The following is a 27,235-nucleotide window of genomic DNA, read 5'->3' on the forward strand; positions in this document are numbered from 1 at the left end:
TTCATAAATGGTATTCTTTTAAGTAAGGATATTGTTATAATTTTTTCGGTGTACATATAGTACCGGCTTATAAGAAGTCGTAGTGCATACATTTTTGTGCACGGAGACGACAAAGATAACGATGCTCTCGAGTGAATTCTCGAGGCTTTCACGGTTTATTAAGGCTGTTTATGTGGCGTTAAATGTTAAGGCCTCGCGGTGCCAAGGTGAATGCGAGAGCAAACACATTTTAATGGCATTCGCATTCCATTTGGCAGCGCCGCAAAAGGAGAAGGCTTTGAGCCAGGCCTAACAAAACAAACCCCGAAAACCGCATAAACAAATCAATGTGCGGAGTGGAAATGCGACGCTTGGGAGTTGCAAGTCGCTCCGGCTTTGATGGCCGCCCAGTGATAGAAGTGGTCAGCAATCGGTAAAGAGTGGAGCGGTCCAAATCCAACCCAGAGCCAGAGCCAGAGCCAGAGCCAGAGCTATTGGGACCACACAGGCCCAAGCTCAAGAAGACCAGATGAAAGGGTCGCTCTGTCTGTTTCTGTTTTGGTTTCTGGGTTTCCGTCTCCCAAACCAAACCAAACCAAACCAAACTCCCCGACCCCCAATCCTCAATCCCCAATTCGATTTTTCATTTGACGACGTTCCCGCCCACACCATAAATGTGGTATGTGTGTGTGTGTGTGAGTGTGTATTTCTGTGTGTATGTGCGTCCCCAGGCGCTGAAATCACCGCATTGAACTTGAAAGTTTGCTGCGGACTGAGCGGACTGAACCGCAAATAGAGACCCCCACACACAGATCCACAGATCCAGATCCCAACTGACAATTGTATCGCGATTGACCGCCGGGCAGGGCACAAATGTAAATGCACTCAGAAATTGGCTTCAGCTGAAATAATAAGAAGGCTGGCCGAGACAGAGACCTTAAAGCGGCAAAAATAGAAATAAAAAGGAGCAGGAGGAGCCCTGCTAGCTGGATAACAACACCCTTTAATTGGCCTAATCGAGGCAATAACTCAATTTTATCAGCTGCCAGGCGTGAATGATATGCTGCCAGAGAAGCTGGCCAATTATAAACACATTTGCCAGGCAGATTCGTTAAAATTCCCATATCTGATAAGAAATATTCTTGATTGACACATTCGAGTGTCGTGAAGAAAATGATTTTTCTTCTCAGTCATACGGTATATGGTAATAATATGCTACGCAAGAGACTGTAAATTATGGACAGAATTCTCAAACAGGTTCGTTAAAATTCTTTGCCAAATATAAAAAGTGAGCAGTACGTTTGCTTTCGCATCATATTGCCTTTTGATTGGCAAATTCGAATGTCATAAATAGATCTGTTTTTGCTAGAGTAAGACTTTAATGATACACCAAGAGAAATAGTACAAAAATAAGGTTTTATTAAATATTATTGTGCGCCAAATTATAAAAAGATGAAAATCAAAAAGAGTGACATATTAATTGTGTAATAATACGCTAAGAAAAATAATACATTATTAATACCTTTACAAAAGGATTAGAAGCATTATTTTCAATTTAAGTGATATCTGTTTAACATGTTTTTATTTAACAAATTTTACAGTGTGTTAATTTACCCAATTGTATATAGTTGGAAACTAAAAATGAACAATATAAATTGACGAAGTTTTAGATAGTTTTTTTTTTTATAATATTTGTTTCATTAATGTAGTAGTAGTAGTTTTTCTTTTCAATACCTTAAGATCACCCAAACGCAAGCCATACATTTCCATCAAAAACTTAAATGTGATAAAAACACTCCTTGTGGAAATATGTTACCTGTTGATTGACACATTCGAATGTCATAAAAATGCTGATTTATTCTCTGCCAGGGTGCGTAAACAAATTCATGGGAACATCAGCCAGAGATTAAGTTTGCGACTGGTGGAACTGGAACCAGTTTGCCCTTGCCTCTGCCTCTGCCTTTGCCTTTGCCCTTAACCCGCTGGCGCTCCCTTTCGCAACTGTCACCTCGGTTGGAGTGACGCACCCAGAACCGAGCACTACGTGACCAAGTGACAAATTGCAGGCGAACGGCGCCGAAGGACGGGCAACTTCAATTTCTCTGCCATGAACTTGAAAGAACGAATTTCTCCAACTTTTTGAGAGGCTGCGGTGGGCCAGGAGCCAAAATGGGGGGATAAAAGTGCAACGAACTGCAGTTCCAATCATTAAGATGGGTGTGCCCTTCTCGCTGAAGAATCATAAATTGATATAAGTTATGCAAGACGTAAAGGAGGTTTACGCTGGTCTGTTTTGATTGCAAAAAGGAAAATTAATGGCAGGTCTCGCATCTCACGACTTTATTGCATGAAAGCTTATCGAAAGACCTTTTTGTTTATGATCCTTTGTCTCCGATTTCAATTAATGTCCACACGGCTGGAAATAATATCTGGCCAATATTTATACAGAAAATGTAACACAATCGGATTGGAATAGGAACGTTTTGTAGTGTTTAAAAAAAAAAATTTAAGGTCCAAACTGAAATTATTTTTTAGTTAGGTGTCAACCCAATCCACACTTTACAAATGACGCAAGCTTTAATTTTCTGAGTTTACTGAAATTTGCATAAATTAGTGTCTTTATGAGCCAAATGTGTTGTTTCTGAGTTTTACAATGACAAATTTACAAGCACAGAACACATTAAAGCTTTAGAAACACCAACGACCTAGTTATATTTATCGGATTTGGGTGCAGTCTAGATACACTGCATTCAGTGCAGCTAAATGAGACTTTCATCGTTCTAATTAAAAGTTCTAAGCTGTCCGATAGAGTGAAGCTAAAAGCCAATTGCCATGAAGCCAAGCTCATCGTGTGTTTGTTTTATTTCCCCCGTTGCAGGCACTTCGAGAAATTGCTAGTCGGGTCCATTAGCAGTCAATCAGCCGAAGAGCCAGCAGAAGATACAGATACATCCAGCGGAAGAGATACAGAATGCACGAGAGACAAGGTGAAGAAGTGAGTGCGCCACTTAGCAGCCAGTCGGCGGTATAGCATTAACATTCGCGATTTGCCATCCAATTACAGGTTGAAGGGCAGCCATTATGTGGCCACGCACGGCCGCCTCACTCCGGACCCGCCCTACGTTCACTCTAACCGGGGCTACTCCACGGACGGGGACGAGACCCACTCGCACCGCGCTCCCTCGGAGCGCACCTACTCGGAGTACACGCTGACCCACGAGCGCATCTCGCCGCAGTACAATCCGGGGCGCAAGAAGCGCTCCTCCTCGGCGAACGGCCACCACCAGCACCTCCAGAGCAGCTACAGCCACAGTCAGATGGGCCTCTCCAGTTCGCCGGACAACGGCGGACCCCGCTCGCTCAGCGGTCCGCCGCCGACGCGCCAGCCGCCGCGTGCTCCGTCCGCCCTCAGCTACGACCAGGCCGGGGATGCTGGCAGCGACATCTATGTGACCAGTGCCGCCTACAAGGCGCCCTCCGAGATCAGGCAAGTCGCGGGTGGGAACATATTGATATATAACATTAACCAACCAAATACGAATCCTAGAATCCTAGTAAATTTTAAATGGAAGGGTTAAAACCAACGGTGATATAATGATTTATAAAATTTACCAGGAATCTCCTAGCCGAATATTTATATATTATATTAATATTTTTAAAAGGTAAGGAGGAGATAATAGAGCTTAAAATTGTAATAGGTCATTTGAATAGTAAACGTTAAACATTTTGTATAAAATATAATAAAAAGAAGCAAAATAATTAAGAGGATTACCAGCTTTGATTTACATTTATCTGGAGATATTTGTTTAAATAAAGAGACAAAAAATTAATATAATTATAATATTATTACAGTCGTTACAGCCAGCGACCGGTGTCCCGAGGAGCCCCACGGAGTGTCTATTCGGTGGCCAGTACGGCCAAAACCGGACGCAGTGCCCGTTCGACGACCAGGAGGGGTGCCAAGATCGAGACGATGTCCGCACCCAACCCATTCTGCCCGAATGTGAAGGGCGTCTGTTGTCCTGATGCTGCTGCTGAATCTGGGCCTGATCCTGGTCACCCTGGGCTTTGTGATCGTGGTGCAGTTCTACGAGCCGCTTTACGTGTGGATCCTGGGAATCGTTTTCCTGATCTTCGGCTTCCTCACGCTGATCGGCTGCATGATCTACTGTGTGTATGTGTTCCGGGACGCCAAGACGCCGTCCCAGGTGCGGAACGAGGATCTCTACTGGACGCGCCACTGGCAGAAGAACATTGGATACACGCCGCAAGAGATCAACTACAAGGCGGACAAGTACGATGCCTACTCCGATCGCTATTCGGTCAGCAAGCTGAGTGGCAAATATTCGGACCGGGAGAGCCAGCGATATTGATTCTTGTTGTTATATACATACATATACGGTTTGATGGGGGGATCCTTCAGCCGGAGACAGCGAAAAATATGCATAGAAACGTATAAACCACTTATATCTTAACTAATTATAAGACTATCTACTAGTTCTAAACGGTTATTAACAAGGCCCCTCAACGTACCTGCTGCAAGTTGCTTGCTAGTTTGTATGTCTTAAGAGAGAAACTGGACGGAAACGAGAGGATACATGAGAGTATTGTAATCTGCCATATTTGAGAAGGTTTACCGCTCGTTCGGCTAATCAAAAAAAGAGAGTTTTATGCTAAAATTGTAACTGCAATTGTAACACATGAGAAATAAACAAGCAAATAATACGTAATACAGAAAAAATAAACCACCTGGTTTTGTTAATTAAAATTTAATAAATTACAAGAAAATATTTCTGGACAGTGTAATTTTACATTGGGCTAAAGAAATTTCAAATTGTACCATCTCTAACAGATAGTTTAGCAAATGGCAACGCCAATCTGAACCAAATCTGGCAGCCTTGGAACTTGGTATTTCTAAAACGTGTCAATGTTTCATTTTAGTATTAATGGTATAATTCTGCTAGCCAACTACGGTCACATTGCGGTGTGGGAAATAAACAAGTTGCAGATTGTTGACCAACAATATTGGCATTTAACGTGATAATGTCGTTCCACCTGAGCACAAAGGAGCGCCTGCTGCTCCTGATCGACGACATCGAGATGATAGCAAAGGAGCTTATCGAGCAGGCCCACCAGAAGATCTCCAGCACGGAGCTGGTGGACCTGTTGGATTTACTGGTGGCCAAGGACGAAGAGTTCCGAAAAATGCTCGAACTGGCGGAGGAGCAGGCCAAAGTGGAGGAGGCGATGGACAAGCTGCGTGCCAAGGTGGAAGTGCATGTATGTAGAATCGCACCATTGCCTAAAAATAAGTAACTGAGAATTTTACATATCCAATCAGGACCGGGAGATCCAAAAGCTGCAGAAGTCTCTGAAGGATGCTGAGCTCATCCTGTCTACGGCCATTTTCCAGGCTCGTCAAAAGCTGGCCAGCATCAATCAGGCCAACAAGCGACCGGTTTCCTCAGAGGAGCTGATCAAGTACGCCCATCGGATTAGCTCCGCCAACGCAGTCAGTGCTCCGCTGACCTGGTGCATTGGCGACTTGAGACGCCCCTATCCCACGGACATTGAGATGCGCAACGGGCTGTTGGGCAAATCCGAACAGAACATCAACGGCGGCCCGGTGACGCACCAGAACAGTGGGATTCCCTCGGAGCAGCAGAGATCCTTGTCCGGGAGCGGAGGAAGTGGGAGTGGCAGCGGCGCAGGCGGCGAAGTGCCCAATGCCTTCCAGAACCAATTCAACTGGAATCTGGGCGAGCTGCACATGACCATGGGCGCTTCGGGGAATACGGTGGCCCTGGAAACCCGCGCCCAGGACGACGTCGAGGTCATGTCCACCGACAGCTCGAGCTCCAGTTCCAGCGACTCTCAGTAGGATTGATTAAATGTCGTTTAAGCTAGTGGTTTAGTATTTAAAATAAAAGCGCATTATAAGGCAAATAAGTAATGTTGCAAATGTTTTTATTGTAAATGTGATTTATTTGCAGCGGTTCATAGTAGGAATATAGAAATAATGATAGTAATAATAAATTCTTCATCGATATCTATCATATAAGAATGTGAGTACTTAAAGATATGAATTTATACATTTTTTTTAAACGCCAATTGGTTCAAGATACATACAAATATTCAATATTGTTTATAACAAACTTGCAGAACCCAGCTTAAATATAGTTTTATAGTTTTCCTCTAATAACATATAACAGTAAATTTTTCTAAATTAGCTCGACCACCGAGCATCGATAACGAGTAGTTGGCTTTAAATGCTTTACATAAAAGTTATGGTTACGTCATAAAATAAATAAAAAATAATTAAAAGTTTAAGAGAAAGGCTTTTTTTTTCAAAAATCATAAAACTGCAATAATAAAAAATTAAAATAAACTAAATTTAAAAAATAGCCTTGACGTTTTTGTGTCACCCAGTCACTGCCTCACTTTACTATCGTGACCGTTTCTGGTATATTAAATACTTAAAATACTACTTCGACGCAATCTTTAAAACTATTCCCACGCCCTTAACAGAGCGTGTTCCAAGTTGAATTTTTTATTTGCCTATCTCTTGAACAAACTTAACATTAATTAATTTAATCCTGCATACATAAGTCAATAATCGTTAACTTGATTTATAATAAATGTTACTAATTAAACTATGTTTTAATAGTATATACTTTTTGGTATATATCAAAAGTGAACATGGTATATAAAAAGTATATTTTTTCGTGCCGGACGGTATATATTTTCAACAGCTCCGCGGTCACACTGTTTGACAGCTCTCCTCTTAACACTCGTAATTTTGCTTTTAAAATATGGAATGCAACGCGAGTGCAGCGTGTTTTAAGTAGCTAAAATGTGGCCAAGGTGTAGTCCAGTGTCGGCGCCCATCGCAGATTTGAACCGTGTGCGTCTGTAACGAAAGCAAAGCCTCGAAAACTGAGTCAGAAAACCGATTCCGATCCCCCAGTCCGCAGTGTGTGTGTACAGAAGCAGAAGCGAAGGCTCGACTCAAACCAATTGCAATATCAAAAAGTGGAAGTGGAAGTGGAGTGGTCAGGGAACGACAGACAACGCCATCGCCACTAGGAGCACCCCGCATCCGCATTCGGGTTACATATACACAGCAAAACACAGCACACAGCACACCAAACTTTTACTTTTCCAATCCGATATTGTTGGTGGAAAATTTGCCAAAAAAAAAAAAGAAGCGTGTGGCGACATGATAATTTGTTTGATTTCTACACTCTGCATGTTTGAATTATTGTAAGGCCAACAATTATTTAGCCAAGCCACAAGACCCTAAAAAATAGAGAGCCCCCTAGAAAGTCAGAGCGTCAGACATGATGATTCAAGAGCCCGTGCAGGTAAATCAATAGCTATTCGGTCCACCTGGCCTCTAAAAAAACTCTCCCTTTTTTCAAAGGCCGCCATATGGCATTGCCTGAACTACTACGACTTCAAGGATGCTGTTTTCCTGGCGGAGCGCCTGTGCTCCGAAGGTAAGGGTCAAGGTCCTTGTGGTCTCCATGTACATAGCTGATTTTCGCCACCTATTTGTGTACCCGTTTCAGTTGAGAGCGACGAGACGATATTCCTGCTGGCCACCAGTTACTTTCGCTCCAACCAGGTGCACCAGGCCTACTGGCTGCTCAAGGAGAAGCCGCGCCCCTCGCCGCAGTGTCGATTCCTTCTGGCCAAGTGCGCCTACCAACTGAAGAAGTACGCCGAGGCGGAGAGCGCCCTGATCTCGACCGGATTCGCGGACGCCAAGAACTGCGACGAGCTGCAGCGTGACTTTGGCGACCTGGCCTGCTTCGCCTACCAGCTGATGGCCCAGATCTGCGTGCGCACCGAGCGCAATAAGCTGGCCATCAGCGCCTTGCGACGGGCCCTCAAGCTGAACCCCTTCATGTGGCACGCCTTCGCGGACCTGTGCCTGCTGGGCCAGGACACAGACGCGGCGGCCATATTCCAGATCCACAGCACGGATGTGTTCAACACCTGCCAGGGCAGCAGCGCCAATGCCAATGCCATGGTGCTCTTCGGCGCCGAGCAGCAGAGCCAGCAGCAGCAGGAGCGCCAGTCTCTGATTACTAACCTAAGCAATATATCCAACTACATACTGACCACGCCCGTGGACCAGCAGCAGCAGCTGCAGCAGGTGCAGCAGATCAACCAGAATCAGAACCAGAACCACAACAGCAACCTGGTGACGCCCATCAACAATAACAATAATAACAACAATCTCAACAGCTCGATCAGCATGCTGCGCGGCGGTCTGGTGCAGAACTCCAGCACGCTGGCGATGTTGGAGGACACGCCCATGGGCTATCCGCAGGATACGGCCGGCCAGCAGCACCAGCAACTGTACGACATGAGCAGCGGCACACCCTTCCGCAAGCAGTTCAAATACCTGTCGGCCATCTCACCGCCCACTCCGAGCTTCGGCATAATGCCGCTGACTAGTCCCTGCACCGGCAACGATGGCTCCTTCATCGGCAACCACACGCCCGTGATGAACATCAGCTACTCGCCGATGCCGCAGATGCTGGTCGAGGTCAACCAGGAGCCAAAGATGATGGGCAAGAAGCTGAAGACGCATGTGGGCGGGCTCATCAATCGCAAGGAGGGCAGCCTCAACAAGCCGGCCGTCTTCACGCAGGCCGGCAACATAACGCCCCGCACTCCGAATAACAATAATGTGGGCAACAATGGCAACCTGAATGTGCCGCCCAATCCGAATGCTGCAGTGCGTCGCAGCTCGCGGCTGTTCAGCAACTCGTATTCGGTGAAGGAGAACAATAAATCGCCCAACATAGCCAATAAGTTCGTGCAGCCACGCTCGCCGCCGCGTAAAACCAAGTCGCGGATGACCAAGATCTGCCTGAACAGCGAACTGATAGAGGAGAAGTCCCACCACCTGTCCGAGAAGCGCAAGGAAAAGGTGGAGACCATCACGTCGTCGGGGGCGAACAACAACAGCGGCGGTCGCAGTGCCGCCGAGGAGGCCAAGGTGCTGTTGAACAACAGCCTGAACAATGCCCAGACCATGGCCCACCAGCTGATGGGACTCAAGAAGCAGTCGGCCGACGGACTGATGAGCCTGCTGCGTGACCTGGCCGAGGCCTATCAGCTGCTGTCCAACTACCAGTGCAAGGCGGCCGTGAAGCAGCTGGAGACGACGATACCAAAGCACCAGCTTAATTCCAGCTGGGTGCAGTCGCTAATCGGACTGGCCAGGTACGAGATGCGCGACTACGAGGCGGCGGTGGGGATCTTCGAGAGCATCCACAAGGCGGAGCCGTGTCGCCTGGACTACATGGAGATCTACTCCTCCTCCCTATGGCACCTGCAACGCGAGGTGGAGCTGTCCGCCCTGGCCCAGGATCTGATTAGCCAGGACAAGACTAGTCCGGTGACCTGGTGCGTGTCGGGCAACTGCTTCTCCCTGCAAAAGGAGCACGAGACGGCCATCAAGTTCTTCAAGCGGGCCGTGCAGGTGGATCCCGACTTCGTCTACAGCTACACACTGCTGGGCCACGAGCTCGTGCTCACCGAGGAGTTCGACAAGGCGATGGACTACTTCCGGGCCGCCGTGGTCAGAGATCCGCGGCACTACAACGCCTGGTTCGGTATCGGCACCATCTACTCCAAGCAGGAGAAGTACGAGTTGGCCGAGACCCACTACGTGAAGGCTCTGAAGATTAATCCGCAGAACTCGGTGATCCTGGTGCACATCGGCGCCATGCAGTTCTACATGAAGAAGAAGGACTTGTCGCTGCAAACGCTGAACACGGCCGCCACGCTGGATCCCAAGAATCCGCTGACCCGATTCCATCGCGGCTCCATCTACTTCTCGCTGGGCAAGTACCAGGAGGCGCTGCGCGAGCTGGAGGAGCTCAAGGAGATCGTGCCCAAGGAGTCGGTGGTGTTCTATCTAATCGGCAAGATACACAAGACGCTCGGCAACATGGACCTGGCCCTGATGCACTTCAGCTGGGCCACCGACCTGGATCCCAAGGGTGCCAACAATCAAATCAAAGATGCCTTCGATTCCATGGCCCATCCCAGCTGCTGTCCGGCCAACATCGATCTGGAGCCCAACTCGGAGCGGTCCGATGACTCCACGCAGGCGCAGCAGGACGGCAGCTACGACAGCGACTACTAGGGAGCTGAGACTCCAAATCCACGCGGTTGTATATACGTTAAACAGAAACACACAGTAAACAGAGGAAAACATAGAAACAGATACAAAAAAGGATACAAAAACAAAACCAGATCGATTGCTGCTGTATTGTCGTCGTAAAGCGGAAAGCAAACCAATTATGAAGTATAATAAAGTTTAGATAACGTTTAGCATTAGTAATTTAAAATATACAACAAAGTAAATGGTTTAAACAAAATTGTGCACTCTGAAAGTCTAAGGCAAGATAACAAAACAAAACAACAATTAAATACCACTTAAAATATACAAAAAAAAGGATACATTTTAAACGTTAAGTTATAGGAACAATGGCTCTTATGGTAATTACCACTCGATTGTACACGTTGGACTTGGTCAATTGGAATTATCCTATTAAAACTAAACAAAGCAGATACATTGTGCAGTGTCAGTGCCAGAGAGCTTCTTATCTGAGTGGAAATCCAATCACGATTAATGGGTCTGATCATCCAAGTCCTCCCTTTCTTGTTTTATCGGAAAATTCAGGAGCTGTTCGTGGCTTAAGGCCAGAGTTATGTCCAGGACATTACGCAGTCGCTCCAGGTCCACATTCAGCATGGTGGCTACGGCGGGCAAGTGCTCGTCAACCAAAATGTATTGACGCGGCTGTGCCATCGTCAGTATGTTGCTTATGTCCTTGGTGCCGAAGATGTCGCCTATGGAATCGCTCAGCGAGAGGTTCATGGAGCTTTCGGAACCGAAGGCCAATGGCGATGGGATCATTTCCTCCTCCGGTGTGGCACACAATTCACGCAGATGATCGGCCGGAGCTGAAAAAGGACGATGTGTAACCAAGCTGGTGCCTGTCTCGACAGGCGGCAGTTGATGGACAAAATGGGCTGGATATTGAGTAGGCAGCTTTGATGGAGAAGGTGAGGTGCCTGCGTGATCGTCAGAAATTGATTGAAGTTTTGTAAACTTTTTCTTAGCCGGTTGCTTTGGCTTTGGCCCAGGTTTCCTCTTCGTTTGCTTATTTTTTCGAGAAACATTTTTTTGATCCTTAAGCATTTTGTCCGCTGGTTTCTTGACTTCCTGTGTCTTTAGGTGGCTAATCCTAACCGAAGGCTTCAAATGAAGGATTTTATTGGCCGGCTTAAGGGACTCGACTTTGTCTGAGGCTTTCAGATGCACAACTTTCTCCGCAAGCTTTAAATGCAGAATTTTTGACGAAGGCTTCTGCTGCTGGCAAAGTAGTTCACCGAAATCATCCTCCGTTTCCCCAAATAATTGGGGAGAACGGCTTTTGGGTGGGATCTTTTGCAGATCCCGGTTTTCCTTGTCAATAAGTCGCTGCGATCTTCTTAGCGGCGAGAATTGGGAACAGTAAGTGGACGCGGGACTTGTAGTCCTATCCATTTTAAAAAATATTACAAATGCAACGCGTAAACGCGTTTAAAATACGTTTTAAATCTTCCGTTGGAGGCAAATTATAAAACGTCCTTATGCTCAGAGCTACCACTTTTTGTAAAAATGTAAAAACTTGATTAACGGTAAAGTAATATTTTAATCTCTGGGCTGCCACTTTTTGTTAAAACGGAATTTTTTGTTAGATATTTAATAGGCCCTTACTTACTGAACATTTTTGAAATCATGTATCTAAATGTTTATCCTTAATAAAATATTCATTTATTAATATTAATTGAAAACAGAACTATGGAAAAAATAAAATATTTAGGACCGATTTTGTGGATTAATCGTAAAGTAAGGCATAAACTTTCCATAAAAAAGATATTTTAAATACATTTTTTTGAGTTAAAGCTAGGAACTAGATTCGATTTTTTTTACACTTCTTATTTTAAGATTTAGATAAAGAAAGTGACATTTGAAATAAAATAAAAACTTTTACTATATTTTAATAAATTGTATCTTAGAAATGGTGATGTTTTAATGGGTTAATTGGTAATGTAGTCTGGCAACGTACAGCTCGGTATTTTTAGTACAACCTTGTTTTTGTGCCGGCACTAAGCAATTCTTTTCTGGTCACACCAGTAATAGCAATGGCAGCGACTACTTTACGTAAAACCCCTGTGGTAAATAAAAATATAGATTTTTTAAATTAAAATAAAATGACACTGTTTTTTTAGCTTGTGGCAAGTCTGGAGAGGTGTTTTGCCTCCGCCCCAAAGGTGAAGCCCACTAAGAACCGCACATTATCTGCTGTTGGCGAGTCGATTGCCGCCAAAGGGTATGTATTATGTACTAATTTACTCAAAACCCAATTAATATTAGCCTATGTTTTCAGATTCCTGCGTCCCCATAAGCCCTACTCCCCACCCGCAGATGCCGCAGAACGTGTGCGCTCCGTGGCCGCCACACTCAAGTTGAAATCCGATCAGTTGGGGAATCTCTCCGAGAAATTCCAGTTCCTGGCTGCCTGCTTCCAAGAGCTGCAGCACGGAGTGCCCAACTCCCAGGTTCATGAACTGCGCACCATCGGCGATGTCATCTCCTTCTATGAGACAACCGTGGACACAACCGTCCCATTGGATGCACTGAAGCGCGTTGAGCTGCCGGAGAATCTGCACATCCAGTACGAGTACGTGCGCTTCAATCCCGAAACAGACACCAAATTCGACGGCAAGACAGCCTTCCCCAAGAGCTCTACTCTGGTCACTGGTCTCAAGTACCGCTCCAAGTACGAGGGTCACGAAGCCAAGCGATCCTGGCCTTAGAAACGCGCATTCGTTAGTCTTTAACGTTTTACACTTATTAAATGAAATCAGAAAAGCGATTCGAAATTGGGTAACTTCAAACTAAGCTTCAGTTCTGCCTTAAAAAAAGCTTTAAGTATTTTTCGCGAAGCAATGAGCTCCGACCTTCTGTGAGTAGAAGCTTTGAATCCATTAAATGCGAAGAATTTATACTAATTTTTGGTTACATTTCCGATTTATATGTATAAGAAACACAATCCTGGTCTTACAGCCAATCTCTGGCTAACGTCTTACATTTATTAAATGCCTGTTCTCATTAAGAAATCGGCTACAGTAGTGCAGTGTTTTAAAACTGACTGAGAAATACTCCCTGCGCCAACTCGAAGGACACGAAGTTGTTAGTGGTTAGAGTCTTAAGATATATGGAAGCCTGAGAATCTATAAGAACTCGGCTATAGTCTGCTTGAGATCCGAGTTGTAAACGCTCTCCAGGGCCGCCATGACGCGTTCGTCGCCCAGCAGCTCCATCAGCCGCTTGTCCTCCTTGACCGCCTCGAAAGTGGGGTACATGAGCTCGCAGCTGATCTCGGTAACCGCCGGCTTGTTCATAATGCTGAGGATCTTCTTCTGCAGCTCGATCTCTGGGTCGGGGGCCTTGAGTTTGGCCAGGGCATTGGCCTCGCCCACCTCCCGCTTAGTTGCTCCTCGCACTCGCCCTTTAAGTACTGGATGATCACCTCGTACTGTGAGGCGGTCAAGGGATGATTGTCGGCTAGCCTCTCGAGCAGTTCCTGCATTTGCTCCGGATGGCGTCGCTGTCCCTTGTGAATGACGGCGACTGCCGGTAGGGCGACAGCATCGCGCTGCTTCTTCAGCCTAAAGTCGGTGGCCACCAGGGTGATGGCGTCCTCCAGCGGCATGTTGCGGTGCTCGGCGGGCACGCCATACAGGATGTTCACGGTGATGCTGTTGTGCTCCTCGTGCTGCGGCGTTACTAGAACCGCATACAGGCAGCCGCGCGATGAGATGTTGGCCAGGACCTTGCCCAGCATGACATCCTCGTTGGGGAAGAGGACATCCACCCGCATACCGGCATTCCGCAGACGCTCTTCAATGTACTCGGCGTATTTGCTAATGGCCAAGAGGGAGTATGATTATCTGAATCAGGACTTGGACTACCATAACTCACGTAGTTCTCCCGATTCACGACTATAATCTCGCAATCGTTGATGAGCGGTTGACCAGCAGCCGCTGCCGCCGCGGACATCACAATCCCACCTTGAACTGTGACCTGGGCTCCTTGCATCGGATTCCGCTTGGCATTCGCGTTGGCTGCCTTTGCTTTAATGCTGGCGTTGCGTACGGTGAGCATGTTTTGCTTAAAAGTAGACTTGTGCAGGGCGGAGGCTGCTTTATTGGCCAGCTCCTCCGATTCGAATTGCACGAATCCGTAGTTTTTCTGGACCATCGAGCCGAGGACTTTGCCGTATGGCTGGCAAATGCTCACCAGCTCCTCGCGCGTACAAATGGGCAGATTGCCCACGAAGATGCGACTCTTGGCCAAGGCAGGATCCTTTGTTATGTTGTAGCCAGCATTGCCTGGATCGGACATATTTGAATGCTTTTCAGGACCCAAGAAACTAGTAACAAGGAATTTACTTAAAAATATAAGTGTGACCAGGCATAGTTGGGCAGAAATGTCACGCTTGTGTATATCGCAAGGAAGCAAAATCATATGGGGCGTTCCTATTCTGTTGAACCGTTCAAAGCCAAAGTTAACGTTTTTTTGTTTCTCTTGCAAAGGGTATTCAAAAATTGGTCAAAACTTTTTATGGAGGTGAACAAGAGATTTTTTTTGATTCAGTAAAGTATATTTATTTTTTATCATCATAACTAGATGAGTTGATACAAACATGTCCGTATATTTCTATACCGTTTGATTTAAATTAGTTGACTTATCCTATAGCGGCCACATAAAAGTTAAATTCGTGAACATTTCCAAATCCTATTTTTTATTTTGTTACATTTTTTAATTACTTACGCTTTGTTAATGAAAGTTGAAACACGAGTTTTAATTGTCAGTGAAAAATTTACATTTTTAAAAGTCCTTCGATCAAAGACTAATTAACTAAATTTATTGACATTTTCTTTTCAAATGATTCAGTAAACTACAGTTCTAGTCACTGCAAAACAAAATCAGAGAAAAGTCAGTTACTTCGCAGGCATTTTTAAACAGCATTTTAATAAAAATAACTAAAATTCCCTTAAAAAGTTTAGAACTTTTCGTGGATTTTCAAGTGTTTTCGAAGACTTGAACTGCTGGCGAATTACAAAGGGGGTATTAAATAACTTTAAGGAATCTCCCCAACAAAACTATCCGCATATGTGGTCACACAAACCATGTTTAAGGGCTGCCAGATTGTCGGGCAATTTAAAATTTTTCCTTGAATTCCAAAATTATTTGCTAAGAGAAACTTAAGTTGAAGTGTATATAACTTTTATACTAGATAATATATATTAAAGCAATGGTTATTTTAAAGCTTATTTACCTCTTGAAAATTACTTTACAATTGTTAAGATAACAGCACAAGCGGATATTTTAGCGTCTTGTTTGAGCTTGGTGCAGCCACACTATTTTCTTTCTTTTGGCTTTCGTTTCCGGCGAGGTACGTGCAAGAAATTTCTGCTCCACGTTTTTGGCTTAAATTAATGTTTAATTTTACATTTTAGCGTTGATTAATACATTCAACAAAAGAAATGGTGGGTCCCCGAAAAAAACTTCCAGCCATCTTTACAGCAAATTGGCGAATAACCTGCAAACGCCAGCGGAGCCCCAGCCCACGTGCACTGTGATAAAATGCCAAAAAAAAATTTACAATAATTTATTGGCGGCGTATAGTTTGAAGTCTTAAAATATCATAGTGCCAGCAGCTAAGCCAAAACAAGAAAATAATGGACTATAAACAATCCACAAATGATGGCTAATTGTATTCCCGGCTCAAAACACCAGTGCTAATAAGTCTGTTTTCGATTGCAGGGTATTGATATCAACCACAAGTACGATCGCAAGGTTCGCAGAACCGAGCCCAAATCCCAGGATGTGTACCTGCGCCTGCTGGTCAAGGTAGGGCTGAGATTATGAGGATTGTCCAGCGATATGGTGGATTAATGTGTGTGTTTTCCCTTTACCCCTGCAGCTGTACCGCTTCCTGCAGCGTCGCACCAACAAGAAGTTCAACCGCATCGTCCTGAAGCGCTTGTTCATGAGCAAGATCAACCGCCCGCCGCTATCGCTGCAGCGCATCGCTCGCTTCGCCAAGGCGGCCAACCAGCCGGAGTCGACCATTGTGGTCGTCGGCACCGTCACCGACGATGCCCGCCTGATGGTGGTGCCCAAGCTGGCCGTGTGCGCTCTGCACGTTACCCAGACCGCCAGGGAGCGCATCCTGAAGGCCGGCGGCGAGGTGCTGACCTTCGACCAACTGGCCCTGCGCTCGCCCACCGGCAAGAACACCCTGCTGCTGCAGGGCAGGCGTACCGCCCGCACCGCTTGCAAGCACTTCGGCAAGGCTCCCGGTGTGCCCCACTCGCACACCCGCCCCTATGTCCGCTCCAAGGGACGCAAGTTCGAACGCGCCCGTGGTCGCCGCTCCAGCTGTGGCTACAAGAAGTAAGCACCCGGCTGACTGGACTGGATTTGAAATCCTTTTGGTTAAGATATTGATTTTTCTCGCCGCCGCTTAAGCAGCACGCGGCAATAAAGAGGTTTTTATTCCAAAAGGTGAAAACGAGTGGTCCTAAATCTATGTAGCATCTAAGCGGATCCTAGTGGAGGTGCGTGCTCCAGTAGTTGACTATCGGCTGATCCTGCAGCTGTACGCCCAGCACCTTCTTCAGTTTGCCCTGGACGCTGGTGGATTTGGCGTGGTTGAGGCAGGTCACTTTGCTGTCGGAGGGAATGCGTTTGATCATTATACAACTTTAAAATATTTGCAAGACTACTGCTACTCACTTTTTCCACTCCTCGATGAGCACCTTTGTCTGCTTGTTCAGCACCAGTTCTGTGAAGTTCTTCTCCTCCACCGCCTTTAGAAGTTTCACCATAAGATCTGGCACTAAAATGAGAAAATTGTTGGTTAATAGAAACTTAGGAAACTAAATTGGGTTTCTATAAGATATCCTTTATAGTTTAAAAGTATGTCTCAGGAACATTCACTGCTTCGGTTTCATCTTAAAAACATTATTCCAAAAGGTACAGAATTACTTTTCAATTAATTTATAATTCTGTTAAAACAAAATCGGAATACCCCCTATACTGATGCTTACATTTTCTGGGCAGTTCTCCAGGCCATTTGACCGACACCTCGTGCCCATTGACGTGCTTGTCCAGGAAATCGATTCGAAACACTGAGCCACTGGCCATGGGAACTGCTATGTCATTGGACACGGATATGATCTTGTACTCGGAGCTGATGGAGTGCTGGTGCTGGGCATCGATTCGCATCAGATTGTGCATGGGCTCGGGCAGCAGTTTTTTCAGGCAGACCATGAAGCGGAAGGTCTTCCTGGGATCCCCTCGGACCACGATCTTGACCCCAGTCAGAGCACAATAGCACACCGTGGCGAACTCCTCCTTGCGCACTACACTCTTTAGATGTCGCAGCGAGAAGAACTCCTCCAGATCGGGATCGTCGATGCTCTCGATCATGGGCAGGGTGGAGCTGTTGTAGGTGAGTCGCTGGGCGGGAGGACGGCCACTACTTTGCGGCGGCAGCCAGGGCAGGTTGCCAAAGGTCACGTGCTCGGTGAGGAAGCGGGATCCGGCCAGCAGAAGCCACGAGAAGTGCGAGTGCAGGTGGGCGAAGATGTGCTCCTCGCCCGTGAGTTCCAGCAACGAGCGCGAGGTGTGCATCAGGAACTGGGCGCCGGACAGACGCCTCTGCCTCTCGGAGTAGGTCAACTCCTCCGTCTCTTTGGTCTTCCGGGCAGCCGTTTGCAGCTCCGACGAAACCTTTTTCAGGTGCTCGGCCAAAAAGGGCTTGATATTCAGCAGGAAGTACTTGTCCTTCATGAGGACTATAATGGAGAACAGCTGTGAGTAGCCGCGGGCCTGCAGGTCGCTCACACGGAAGGTGTGGCTCAGAATGTGGCCCCTGGCCGAATCCCCGAAAAACACAAATTCGCCATCCTTGCTGGGATCTGTGCCATTGCTCAAACTGAGGACCGCCGCCTGCTTGACCAGATTGGCCACTTCCGGCAGCACCGCCACCTTGGTGCTCACAAATGTGGCCCCGCTCTCCGTGTCCCTGCTGTAGATGGCACTGTTGTTCCTGCCCATCGAGTAGTTGCAGGCAGAGCAGGACTTCTGGGTTTGCTGCTGCTGCTGATCCAGGGGCAAATCCTCCAGCTTGGTGTCCCTCAGGGTTTGGGTGCAAAAGATGGCGCAGGGACCATGTGCCTCGCAAAAGTGGCACAGCGCAATCACGGCGTTCATTGCAGTGAGCTAGTTTCTAAGGTTTCCTGGGGTAATTATTCGCTTGTTTATTTACTGTTTACCCATGTCATAAGATCTGCAGTGTGACCAGCTACGCAAGAACGCCAAGGGGATAAAAATTCCTGGCAATTTAGGTGGCTTTTGTGAGTTTGGCGGAAAAATTCAAATGTTATAGCTAAACAAATATTTCATATTTCTTTGTGGTAAATCTAAATATATATGAATATAAATATTAAATAATTTTTATACAGACTTACATTAAATTTTCAAAGAATTATTTTATTCTATTTAATCAAAAAAATGAAGGGAAATGTTAATAATAATTTTAATTTTTCTTGAAATATATCCATCATAATTTTTAAATCATAGAAAATATTTTTTTAAGTTGAACAAAATATGTAAAAGTAATTTTGATCACCAAATTCCGATAGCGAGAAGTTGATCTGTATTTACTTACCAAATTAATTATGCAGAACGAAGAGAGTTGAAGCAGACACATATTCTGGATGTCTTTATAACCTAATTTGTTCGGGATGCTAATTGGCTGGGTAAATATTTGTATTCGATCGCAACGCAGCTCAGATTGGTACCGACATAAGTGGGCTTCATTCTTAAAAAGTTTAGTGCCTCTGCCAGACGCTTTTACAATGCAATTGTTGGCTTGGATATATTTATTAAGTTGGTTTTTACCGTGGGTTAAAAGTGCCTATGATGTTGTCGAGCCCACAGTTGGGCAAAATATTACGGAATATCTGCATGCACGCCAGAAAAGACACCAATTGATCTACAGAAATGGAGGAACCATCCGTTTGGTAGTGGGTGCCGTGATGTCCACCCAACTTGAGGATCCCGTGGTCTGGCGCAGCATGGTTTACTACTATGTTCTGCACTTTGGAGCATTTACCCTACCATCAGCGCCATTGTATCCGTGGGACAAATGGGAGACGATCTACGCTCGATCGCTTCAGGAGAAGATCAGGAGCTTGGATGAATCCCACGAGGACGACACTCGAACATTTGCTTATGCTGCTTTGGAGAACTACATGGACCAAGTCAGTGGATCGGTGGGTCGTGGTCGTCAGTGCTTGTTGCGAGGGATTTGCGAAAATGCCCAGGTTCATCATCACCATGGAATCATGGCGGAGTTACTAAACGTTCTGCTAACGTAAGTTGGAATTTTCGACTTTTTAAAAGTAATTTAAACTATTAATCATATCTTTGTAGACCTGGTAAAACGCGTTTGAATTTGGCCTATACAGAAGCCTTATCAGCTGGAAAAGCTGGGATCAATTGTTTTTCTCACTTTCCGGATTGTCCAAGAGGTGAAAGTATCTTGGATGCTTATTCTGTAGATTTGGATTATTAAGAAGAGTAGTTTCTGGAAATATAAAAAAAATAAAATATTCAATTATATTAATAAAATAAATATTAATGAAGCAAAATAGGAGATACAATTAAAAAAATGATGTGTTTTATTTTCTTACTAATCTTATAATGTTATGTGCTAAGAAAATACAAATCCAATTTACTAAAACGAAAGTTAAACCAATAAATCTTGTTAATATAGCATTAATATCAACAGCGAAGACTCGTTAACCTTACAATAATCACAACGCCCCTAACCATCTTGGAGCTTTGATGCATTTTTAACACTAATTGCAAGTGACTCGCGTCCTTGTCACAGCCACGCCCTCTCAAACTCCTCCAACCTGGGGCTTTCTCCTCTCGAAACCAGAAACATGAGTGCATCCCAGCATCCCCCAGCTTCGCGGGCAAAAATCCGTTAACATTAATGGCTTGTGGCTTGTGAAACTTGGGCTTGGAAAGCGGTGCAGCGAAAGCCAACACACGACCGCCATTTTGTCAACAATGGCGTCAATTAAATGGAAAATGCAGCACCACCAACAACCGCCAAGCTTCAAGCTGCAAGAACAGCAACAGCGAAAGACAATAAATGCGTCTTAAGTGGCACATTAGGCTTGCAGACGCTGACGGGCTGAGAAGAGAATGGGGTTTTTACAGGGTGTAGCTGGTGCCATTTCAAAATTTATTCATATATCGTTTGCTAGTTGAACTCTGTACATTAAAAAAAATACTTCTTTTCAAATTTGTTTCATGTTTTATACAACTTGTATTTCATGATAAAAAAATCATTTGAATTTTATTTAGCTCTAAAACAAATTCCATTAAGATATAAGAAATAAAAGTCATTAAATATAAGGTATTATTGCAATTTTAGAAATTTTTGAAAAGTCGGAGCTAGGATTGGCTTAGTTTGGGTTTTAAAACCACATTAAGGATATTGATAAATCGGAATTGAAAGCACCCTGTTGCGAATGTCTAGCTCGTGGCTCAGCTGCGCCTTGTGTGCACAGCTAATTCAAATGCGATTATGACAACGCGAACAAGGAAGGAGCTAAGCGGCGGAAAAGACAAGGAGAAGGGGATGAGAGCGGGGAGAAAGCGGGATGACAGTGGGATGAAGGAACTATGCAAAGTGCAGTTGGCGCAGGCAAAGGGGCGGCTTGGGGGAGGCCTGCACAACTTTGCGGTGTTTGAACTTGTGATGGTGCAGAGCAATAGGTAACTAATGTCTGCGGCTGCCATGTTTATGCGGCAACAATATCGTGATACCGAAATATTGATTATTTTACTGTTCAAGAACAATTTTTCAGAAAAAGGGGAAAGTCATGGTATGAAGTGATTACCAGAACATAAATGTTTTAGCTCAACTTGGTATAAGTGTCATACGTGGCTTTAATTTATTACATTTTTATAATTCAGCTGAAAATATTTACAAATATGATTTTTTGACTCCCTAACATACGGTGCGTATGATTAATATTTGGTCGCCTATTTGGATTAAATGTTTCAACATGTTTTAGCTAAACTTTTTTTTCCAATATTTTCTTTAAGCTTATTGAATATTGCTCGATCTGGTATACTTGGATGTTCAAACCATCATGCATCCGGTACGCCTGGAACGATGTGCACACATGCTCATCCTCGAGCCGAGTCAACACAGTTTCCTGCCCCTCAGACATGCTTCCGTGCATTTCCGCCCCAAATTATGCAGCAAGAACAAGCAAAATCCAACATCATGACAAGACCCATTAGACATGCACTTTGATTTGGTTGAAAACTTTATTGCGGATACCTATTCTCTTCCGTACTTCACAGGAATCCGCAGCATCAGCTCCAGTAGCAGTAAATCAATCATCTTCCACAATCAACAGCCCGTCGAGGAAGTTGAGACCCCGAGGACAGGACTTGTACAGACCCAGGCAATTGGCTCCAGCCCTGCCGGCGGCAAAAGCCTCATGGTAGGAATTATCCAAATCCGCTTTTCCGGGACTAAAATGATAAAATTTTACAGGATTTAAATAGTAAGTCTAAGTAAAAATTTGTCAAAATCTTTAAAAATTGTTGGCAATTTATAAAATGTTGTTTCCTTAAAAAAATATACATTTTTTTAATCCAACAATTAAGACTTTCTTTAAATGGTTTTAAAATTACTATTGCTTTATATAATTTAAATAATACTAAATAAAATAACGAAATATTCAATTAGATATTTTGTTTTCTATATAAGGCATACATTTTGGGTATATGATTTTTAAATATTCCCTCGTGTAACTTTCTTTAATAACACCTTTTTTTTTAATCTTCTATAGAATTTCGCTCACCTGAGTATAATATCCATAATTTCCGAAAACACACCGATGTGGTGATGTATCTGGGCATTCTCGCAGATCGACCGTAGTAGGCATTGCCTGCCCATTGAAAGGTTATTGTTCCTTCTGCCGATGTACTCCTCCAGAGCAGTGTAAACCAAGAGTCTGGCATCGTCTGCATATCGCACTCCGCCATTGGCCGTTTGCCGCTCGATGTTCCGCCGCATTTGCGTCAAGGATCGGGCGAAGGTGCCCTCCCACTTATCCCACGGCCAGATGGGTGAGGTGGGCAGGGAGTAGGAGCCACCTTGCAGCGTAAAGGAGAGCACACAGGATCGAAAGGTGACCTTGTCCTCCAGGGGAATCGGCAACGAAGGACCAATGCTGAACTTCATGGACCCACTATTCTGGTAGATCAGCCATCGCTTCTGTCGATGTCCCATGAACTCCGTGAGGTTTCGAGAGCTCAATCCACGTGATGGCAGGGTGAGTAGACCCACAACCAAGAGCAGACCCGTTGTCCACTTCATTCTTCCAACGACTAACTGCAAATGTAGGCGTCACAGCTTCAATTCGGTTTGAAATCTTCCGTAAATTAAGTGAGCCGTCATCTCTGGATGACAAGTGAAAATTTCGGAGACTCAAACATTTGGCCAGGCAATTAGCATTATGAATGTGACAAGAATTGGTTTACACTGATAAACGAATTTAGAGAAATATTGAACAAAAAATTTAAGGGCTAAGTTAAATCAACACCTTTAATTATATAATTATATATATAATTTATTTTAGTTATAAGTTCCTTAATGCCATTAATCATTATAAATTAAAATTATTAAAAATTAAAAAATATAGGAAAATTTAATATTTAAACTTCAAACAGAAAAATAATTTCGGAAAATGAAACTGAACAGAATATTTAAAGTTGTTTACTTTTATTTTATTAATCTGAGAAAATAACAGGCATTAAGAAATACTGAACAAATAAAATCTAACACAAGCTTAATTTAATTTTTTTATATGGTAAACAATATTTTTTCAGGTGTGGCCAGTTGCTTTTGGTTTTTTATTTGCACACGTGAGTGGATCACTGAGTGGACAACAGCAACCTTTTTGGGTTCGGCCCAAATGAAGTGACCCAAACAGCCGAGATCAAGATGAAAGGTTACCAAAATATATGGGAAAAGAGCCACTTAGAAGACCATTAAAAGGCGGGGAATCTTCGCACACAATCAGCTTGCAGAGCGATGAAACGAAAAATGTTTTGCAAATTATTTAGACAAATAGTGGAAGTGGCACCAACCGCTGCCCCACCGCCCCAGGCGGAGATAATATCCTTTTTCGGGTTGTTTTGTGATTTGTCGACGTGGCCGGAAATGAAAAGCAAATAGCTGTAGCAACAGCAGCAAGCAAATAAATTTGTTTAAATAACAGCAGTGGCAGTGGCAATAACAACAGCAGCAACAATCGGCAAACAGCAAACAGAGCTGCAAACCACAAAGATGAAGGAAGGAGAGAATAGATTCAGAACCGCAGTGGCACACACACAATTGGTTACACGATACAAAAAACCCATGTGGGTTGACATGTCTGACCAAATCACAATGCAGCGCAACTTTTTCAGCTCCCAACTCCTTTTATTTCCCACCCATCCACCTGCCCCTCGGACATTTCCGTTTTCTGGGAACAACAAGCGGATCGCATAAGAAATAAATTCATGTCTGACAATTTGAATGATTTATAGAAAATGCGTGCAGACGAAATTTTCACATGGGCAAAAAATAACAACTCAGACCTATGCGTAGGCGTAAATAAAAAAAATCAACAAAAATACCTACCAATTTTTTGCAATAAACCTAAGTACTATGCACGTATTAAGCTTTGTGTCATTCATATGCCAGACTCCTTGAAATCTACCAGTCATTGTTGATATTTTTGTATGGAAAGTGACTGTGTTAGCTATTCTAAGCATTTTAAAATTAGATTTTTCATAGATACAACGAATAAAAGAAAAACAAAATATTTTGTCAAACAAACGGATTTTATTTGTCCAACTTTTAATTTTATTACTTTTTTTTTAAACTAAAAAGATAATTTATAAGGAATTTATTTAAAATTTATAATTTGGAGTTGCTGATATTGTAGATTTCATTTACAAAACTAAAGTTTTTAAACCAAAATGAATAAGTCATTAGAAAAAAAGATAACTTATTAACAAGTTATCTAAAATGTATAACTTGGAGTGTTTATATTGTAGGTTTTATTTCAAAAATTATAGTTTTAAACCAAAATGATAGACAGTGAATTTTGTTGCCTTATTGCTTCGATTGCAAATGCCCCAAAATGGAAACCTTAAGACCCTCTGTTCCTCTGCATTACATAAAAGTAGAAAGTAGTCCTGATTTATTGGTGCATATGTGCTTCTGTTTGCAATAGTTTTGCCAAAAGCTTGTTTCATTGCAACATCGCCGTATCTCATACTCTGTCATATGACATTGCACATGTTTTTTCCCAGCTGTCTTTCCATATTTTTACTTTGCCTGTTCGCATGCTCCTTTTGCCCAATTTGGCACAGCCAAAAACTTTATTTTCCTTGGCCGCAATTAGGCTGCGGGTGAAGTAGGAAAAAGGAGGCTGAAAAACAATATTTGAAGTGTGGTGCTGGGCTCCACCCCCAAGAACATTTCTCCAAATGTCACAGACAGCCTGAAAAAAAGGACGAAGAAAAAAGAAAGTAACTGTGACACCCAATGGACTTGTAGCTACCTCATTCGACCTTCCTACACCACCCCCTCCCAAAAAAAAGACGACTCCCCAGAGGGAAGTTCTTCTTCTTCAATTTCTCACACAAACTGTATATAATATTTATTATGTTGGCATAATAAATTGCAACATGAGGCAGATTCATTTTCGCACTTGCGGACATTTTTCATTTCGTTGCCCGCCGGGCAGCATCTGCTTGGACTTTGGCGGTGCGACCGGAAAGGGGGCGGTGAGTGGGTGGTTGTTTTTTTTTGTGGATTCGTGGGTGGTGCTTTCGGGCGGTGGTTGTGTGCGAAAGAAGCCATGGCGCCACATCCATGGCCTCGTTGCGGTGTTGCAACTGATGAGCAAAAAGTACTTGTTGCCATATTCTAGTTCGGTTCAGAGGCACTAAAAGTTCAAGTATCCCTCGAACAGAAATGACCATTGAAGATGCGTATTATTTTGTATTCATTTATTATTAAAAACTGAACCTTAAACTTTTCTAAACCAATTGAAATACCACATTTTTCATGCTAGGTTTATATACATTCCTAGAGAATAATTGTAAAATTATTATAGGTAAAACCCAAAATATTTGTTATTTTAAAAAACCACATCTATGATATTTGGAAACCTGTAGCTAATCGTATAGTTATGTTCGTAATTCAGTATGTGAATAAAATTTCATTTAAATTCTTAAGCCGACTTTTACCATTAGTATAGATGCCAAAAATAATGAAACCGAGACTTAATAAATCTTGTCTATTATCACACATATGTAAAGGCTGAGTCAAAGGTAATGTGTATCCACATATAACCAAACTGGTTCCCTTCTTGGCTGCACTGATTCACATGGTCTTCCTTCGCCTTCTGCCTTGGCATGTGCACATTTTAAAAGGGAAATTTAATAAACCTTGTCCTATTTCATGCTCATTAGTGTCATGATAAATTGTAGAGCCACGTTACCAGAGCGAAAGGAGGAGACTCCGGTCCGTGGTCATTTCTCAGGTGAGAACGCTGAATGGAATGGCATGGCATCGCGAAGCCCATGTAAATGTGGTTCGGGGCAGAGCAGTTCAAAGGCCACTGGTGCTTAACTGTTGCACATTGCACACACCCAACACACAAATGGCCATAAATTAGAAAAGTTCGCCTCTGATGCGGACAAGTTGCCTTTGATTTGCCAGTTTTGTTTGCTTGTTTGTCGTTTTATAGCCGTTTAATGTGCTGACATGTCGGCAATTACATGAGAAAGATTGTCTACGATTGGAGGGCGGGAAATGTAAATGGAGTTGGGTGGGTGTACGAGTTCATAGAGCTCACATAAATTCAAGCAATAATCTCATTGTTTTCGCATGCGCTTCATTGCGCGGTTTTTATCACGCATCGTTCAAGGCGAGAAATCGAGACACTTTTCGCCATCTGTTTGCCTTTTTTTGTTGTCAACAAAGTTTTGCAGACACAATATGTCTGCGGCAGTCGGTTGTCTATATATACAAATATATATATTTCTGCACGTCCGTCTAACTGAATGCTGTCTGTCCCTCCAGTTGCTTCCATCTGCCAACTGATGTAGCTACTTTTATGGTTGATGTTATTACTTTTTGTTGTTGCCTCCTATTTCCTCCAATATTACCCTGCAGGATCCCCTCTGGCTGATTCTGCGTCATGCAACAGCATAAAAAGTTGAAGGTTTCCCAGAATACGCATCAAATATTATATACCCTGGAAATGTTAAACATTGCAAAGCAGTCAAATGATGTTTTCAAAATTAAAAGACATAATACATTTAAAATATAGTTTAGGCAGCATCGAAATTCCCGAAAAAATGTAATAAATTTACTGAGCAAAACTCTTAAATTTTTGTTGTCAACTGTGTACGATTTGTATTTTTGTTTTCACAGTGCTTTTGCTTCGTCAAAATCAAGAAATCGGTCACAATTTTGTATGTTTTATATGTTCAGGGTAAGAAATTAAACAATTATTGATAACATAAAATCGATTATAGATTTTCACTATGAAAATCTTGACTCTTAAAAATGCCTAAAGGATATAAATTATATGAGTTAAACAGTATCTGTTAATATAGTTTTTTGAAAAGCTTTATGAAACTGAGAACAAACTGAAATGCTCTTTAAAATATAAATTCCAAAAACGAAAACATTTAATATTACCTTCTTCTGAAACAGAGATTACCTTCTTTTCAGGGTATCTAACATAACTAACTTCAGCTGCGGGTTATTGTTTTTTCTGCTGGCTGCAGCATTGCTTTTTGCCTTTGTGGCTGCATCTGCACTTCAGACGTCGCCATGCTCGTGGTTTGGCGACGACATTTAAAGCGCCATGAATATGCAAAACTTTTACACTTGCTTTTTATGCGCAAATGTATAAATTGAGGGAAAAACGAAGAGGCGAGGAAAACAAACGCCGCTGGCTGCAAGGATATTTTTTTGTGCTCTCTGGGCTCAGC

At 43.6% G+C, this 27,235-nt stretch overlaps 10 protein-coding genes across 10 annotated transcripts; 6 read left to right on the top strand and 4 right to left on the bottom strand.

Moving 5' to 3' along the window:
• The first annotated feature begins 341 nt into the window (after positions 1-341).
• On the top strand, positions 342-4,724 carry LOC128257156 (uncharacterized). The gene is given in 5 exon segments (XM_052988023.1): positions 342-412; positions 2,858-2,974; positions 3,044-3,466; positions 3,832-4,000; positions 4,002-4,724. Coding segments are annotated over 5 exon segments (1,131 nt in total). The 3' UTR covers positions 4,353-4,724.
• Positions 4,725-4,927: 203 nt separating this feature from the next.
• LOC128257188 (mediator of RNA polymerase II transcription subunit 4) lies at positions 4,928-5,928 on the top strand. Its single transcript, XM_052988065.1, has 2 exons — positions 4,928-5,259; positions 5,321-5,928. Exons 1-2 carry the CDS (start codon positions 5,023-5,025, stop codon positions 5,858-5,860), a joined length of 777 nt encoding a protein of 258 aa, XP_052844025.1. The 5' UTR covers positions 4,928-5,022; the 3' UTR covers positions 5,861-5,928.
• Positions 5,929-6,739: 811 nt separating this feature from the next.
• Positions 6,740-10,382, top strand: LOC128257373 (cell division cycle protein 27 homolog). Its single transcript, XM_052988366.1, has 3 exons — positions 6,740-7,343; positions 7,403-7,478; positions 7,551-10,382. The coding sequence occupies exons 1-3, from the start codon at positions 7,320-7,322 to the stop codon at positions 10,145-10,147; spliced, it is 2,697 nt and encodes an 898-aa protein (XP_052844326.1). The 5' UTR covers positions 6,740-7,319; the 3' UTR covers positions 10,148-10,382.
• Positions 10,383-10,542: 160 nt separating this feature from the next.
• On the bottom strand, positions 10,543-11,634 carry LOC128257374 (meiotic recombination protein P22). Its single transcript, XM_052988367.1, has one exon. The coding sequence runs from the start codon at positions 11,555-11,557 to the stop codon at positions 10,634-10,636; it is 924 nt and encodes a 307-aa protein (XP_052844327.1). The 5' UTR covers positions 11,558-11,634; the 3' UTR covers positions 10,543-10,633.
• A 535-nt stretch (positions 11,635-12,169) lies between these two features.
• Positions 12,170-12,932, top strand: LOC128257580 (39S ribosomal protein L50, mitochondrial). Its single transcript, XM_052988647.1, has 3 exons — positions 12,170-12,231; positions 12,286-12,386; positions 12,444-12,932. The coding sequence occupies exons 1-3, from the start codon at positions 12,199-12,201 to the stop codon at positions 12,871-12,873; spliced, it is 564 nt and encodes a 187-aa protein (XP_052844607.1). The 5' UTR covers positions 12,170-12,198; the 3' UTR covers positions 12,874-12,932.
• A 147-nt stretch (positions 12,933-13,079) lies between these two features.
• Positions 13,080-14,550, bottom strand: LOC128257581 (nuclear receptor coactivator 5). Its single transcript, XM_052988648.1, is given in 3 exon segments — positions 13,080-13,550; positions 13,553-13,986; positions 14,046-14,550. Coding segments are annotated over 3 exon segments (1,113 nt in total). The 5' UTR covers positions 14,465-14,550; the 3' UTR covers positions 13,080-13,290.
• A 932-nt stretch (positions 14,551-15,482) lies between these two features.
• LOC128257517 (60S ribosomal protein L18) lies at positions 15,483-16,640 on the top strand. The gene is made up of 4 exons (XM_052988563.1): positions 15,483-15,518; positions 15,583-15,612; positions 15,890-15,976; positions 16,050-16,640. The coding sequence occupies exons 2-4, from the start codon at positions 15,610-15,612 to the stop codon at positions 16,524-16,526; spliced, it is 567 nt and encodes a 188-aa protein (XP_052844523.1). The 5' UTR covers positions 15,483-15,518; positions 15,583-15,609; the 3' UTR covers positions 16,527-16,640.
• LOC128257516 (folliculin) lies at positions 16,584-18,452 on the bottom strand. Its single transcript, XM_052988562.1, has 3 exons — positions 17,179-18,452; positions 16,865-16,967; positions 16,584-16,798 (listed from the first exon to the last, which is right to left on the bottom strand). Exons 1-3 carry the CDS (start codon positions 18,344-18,346, stop codon positions 16,678-16,680), a joined length of 1,392 nt encoding a protein of 463 aa, XP_052844522.1. The 5' UTR covers positions 18,347-18,452; the 3' UTR covers positions 16,584-16,677.
• Positions 18,453-18,750: 298 nt separating this feature from the next.
• LOC128257394 (uncharacterized) lies at positions 18,751-19,712 on the top strand. Its single transcript, XM_052988398.1, has 2 exons — positions 18,751-19,511; positions 19,571-19,712. The coding sequence occupies exons 1-2, from the start codon at positions 18,880-18,882 to the stop codon at positions 19,710-19,712; spliced, it is 774 nt and encodes a 257-aa protein (XP_052844358.1). The 5' UTR covers positions 18,751-18,879.
• Positions 19,713-21,470: 1,758 nt separating this feature from the next.
• Positions 21,471-22,567, bottom strand: LOC128257379 (uncharacterized). Its single transcript, XM_052988373.1, has 2 exons — positions 22,033-22,567; positions 21,471-21,700 (listed from the first exon to the last, which is right to left on the bottom strand). The coding sequence occupies exons 1-2, from the start codon at positions 22,548-22,550 to the stop codon at positions 21,559-21,561; spliced, it is 660 nt and encodes a 219-aa protein (XP_052844333.1). The 5' UTR covers positions 22,551-22,567; the 3' UTR covers positions 21,471-21,558.
• Between the last annotated feature and the right edge of the window lie 4,668 nt (positions 22,568-27,235).

This window comes from Drosophila gunungcola, assembly GCF_025200985.1.
Source record: "Drosophila gunungcola strain Sukarami chromosome 3L unlocalized genomic scaffold, Dgunungcola_SK_2 000002F, whole genome shotgun sequence".
Lineage (NCBI taxonomy): Eukaryota > Metazoa > Arthropoda > Insecta > Diptera > Drosophilidae > Drosophila > Drosophila gunungcola.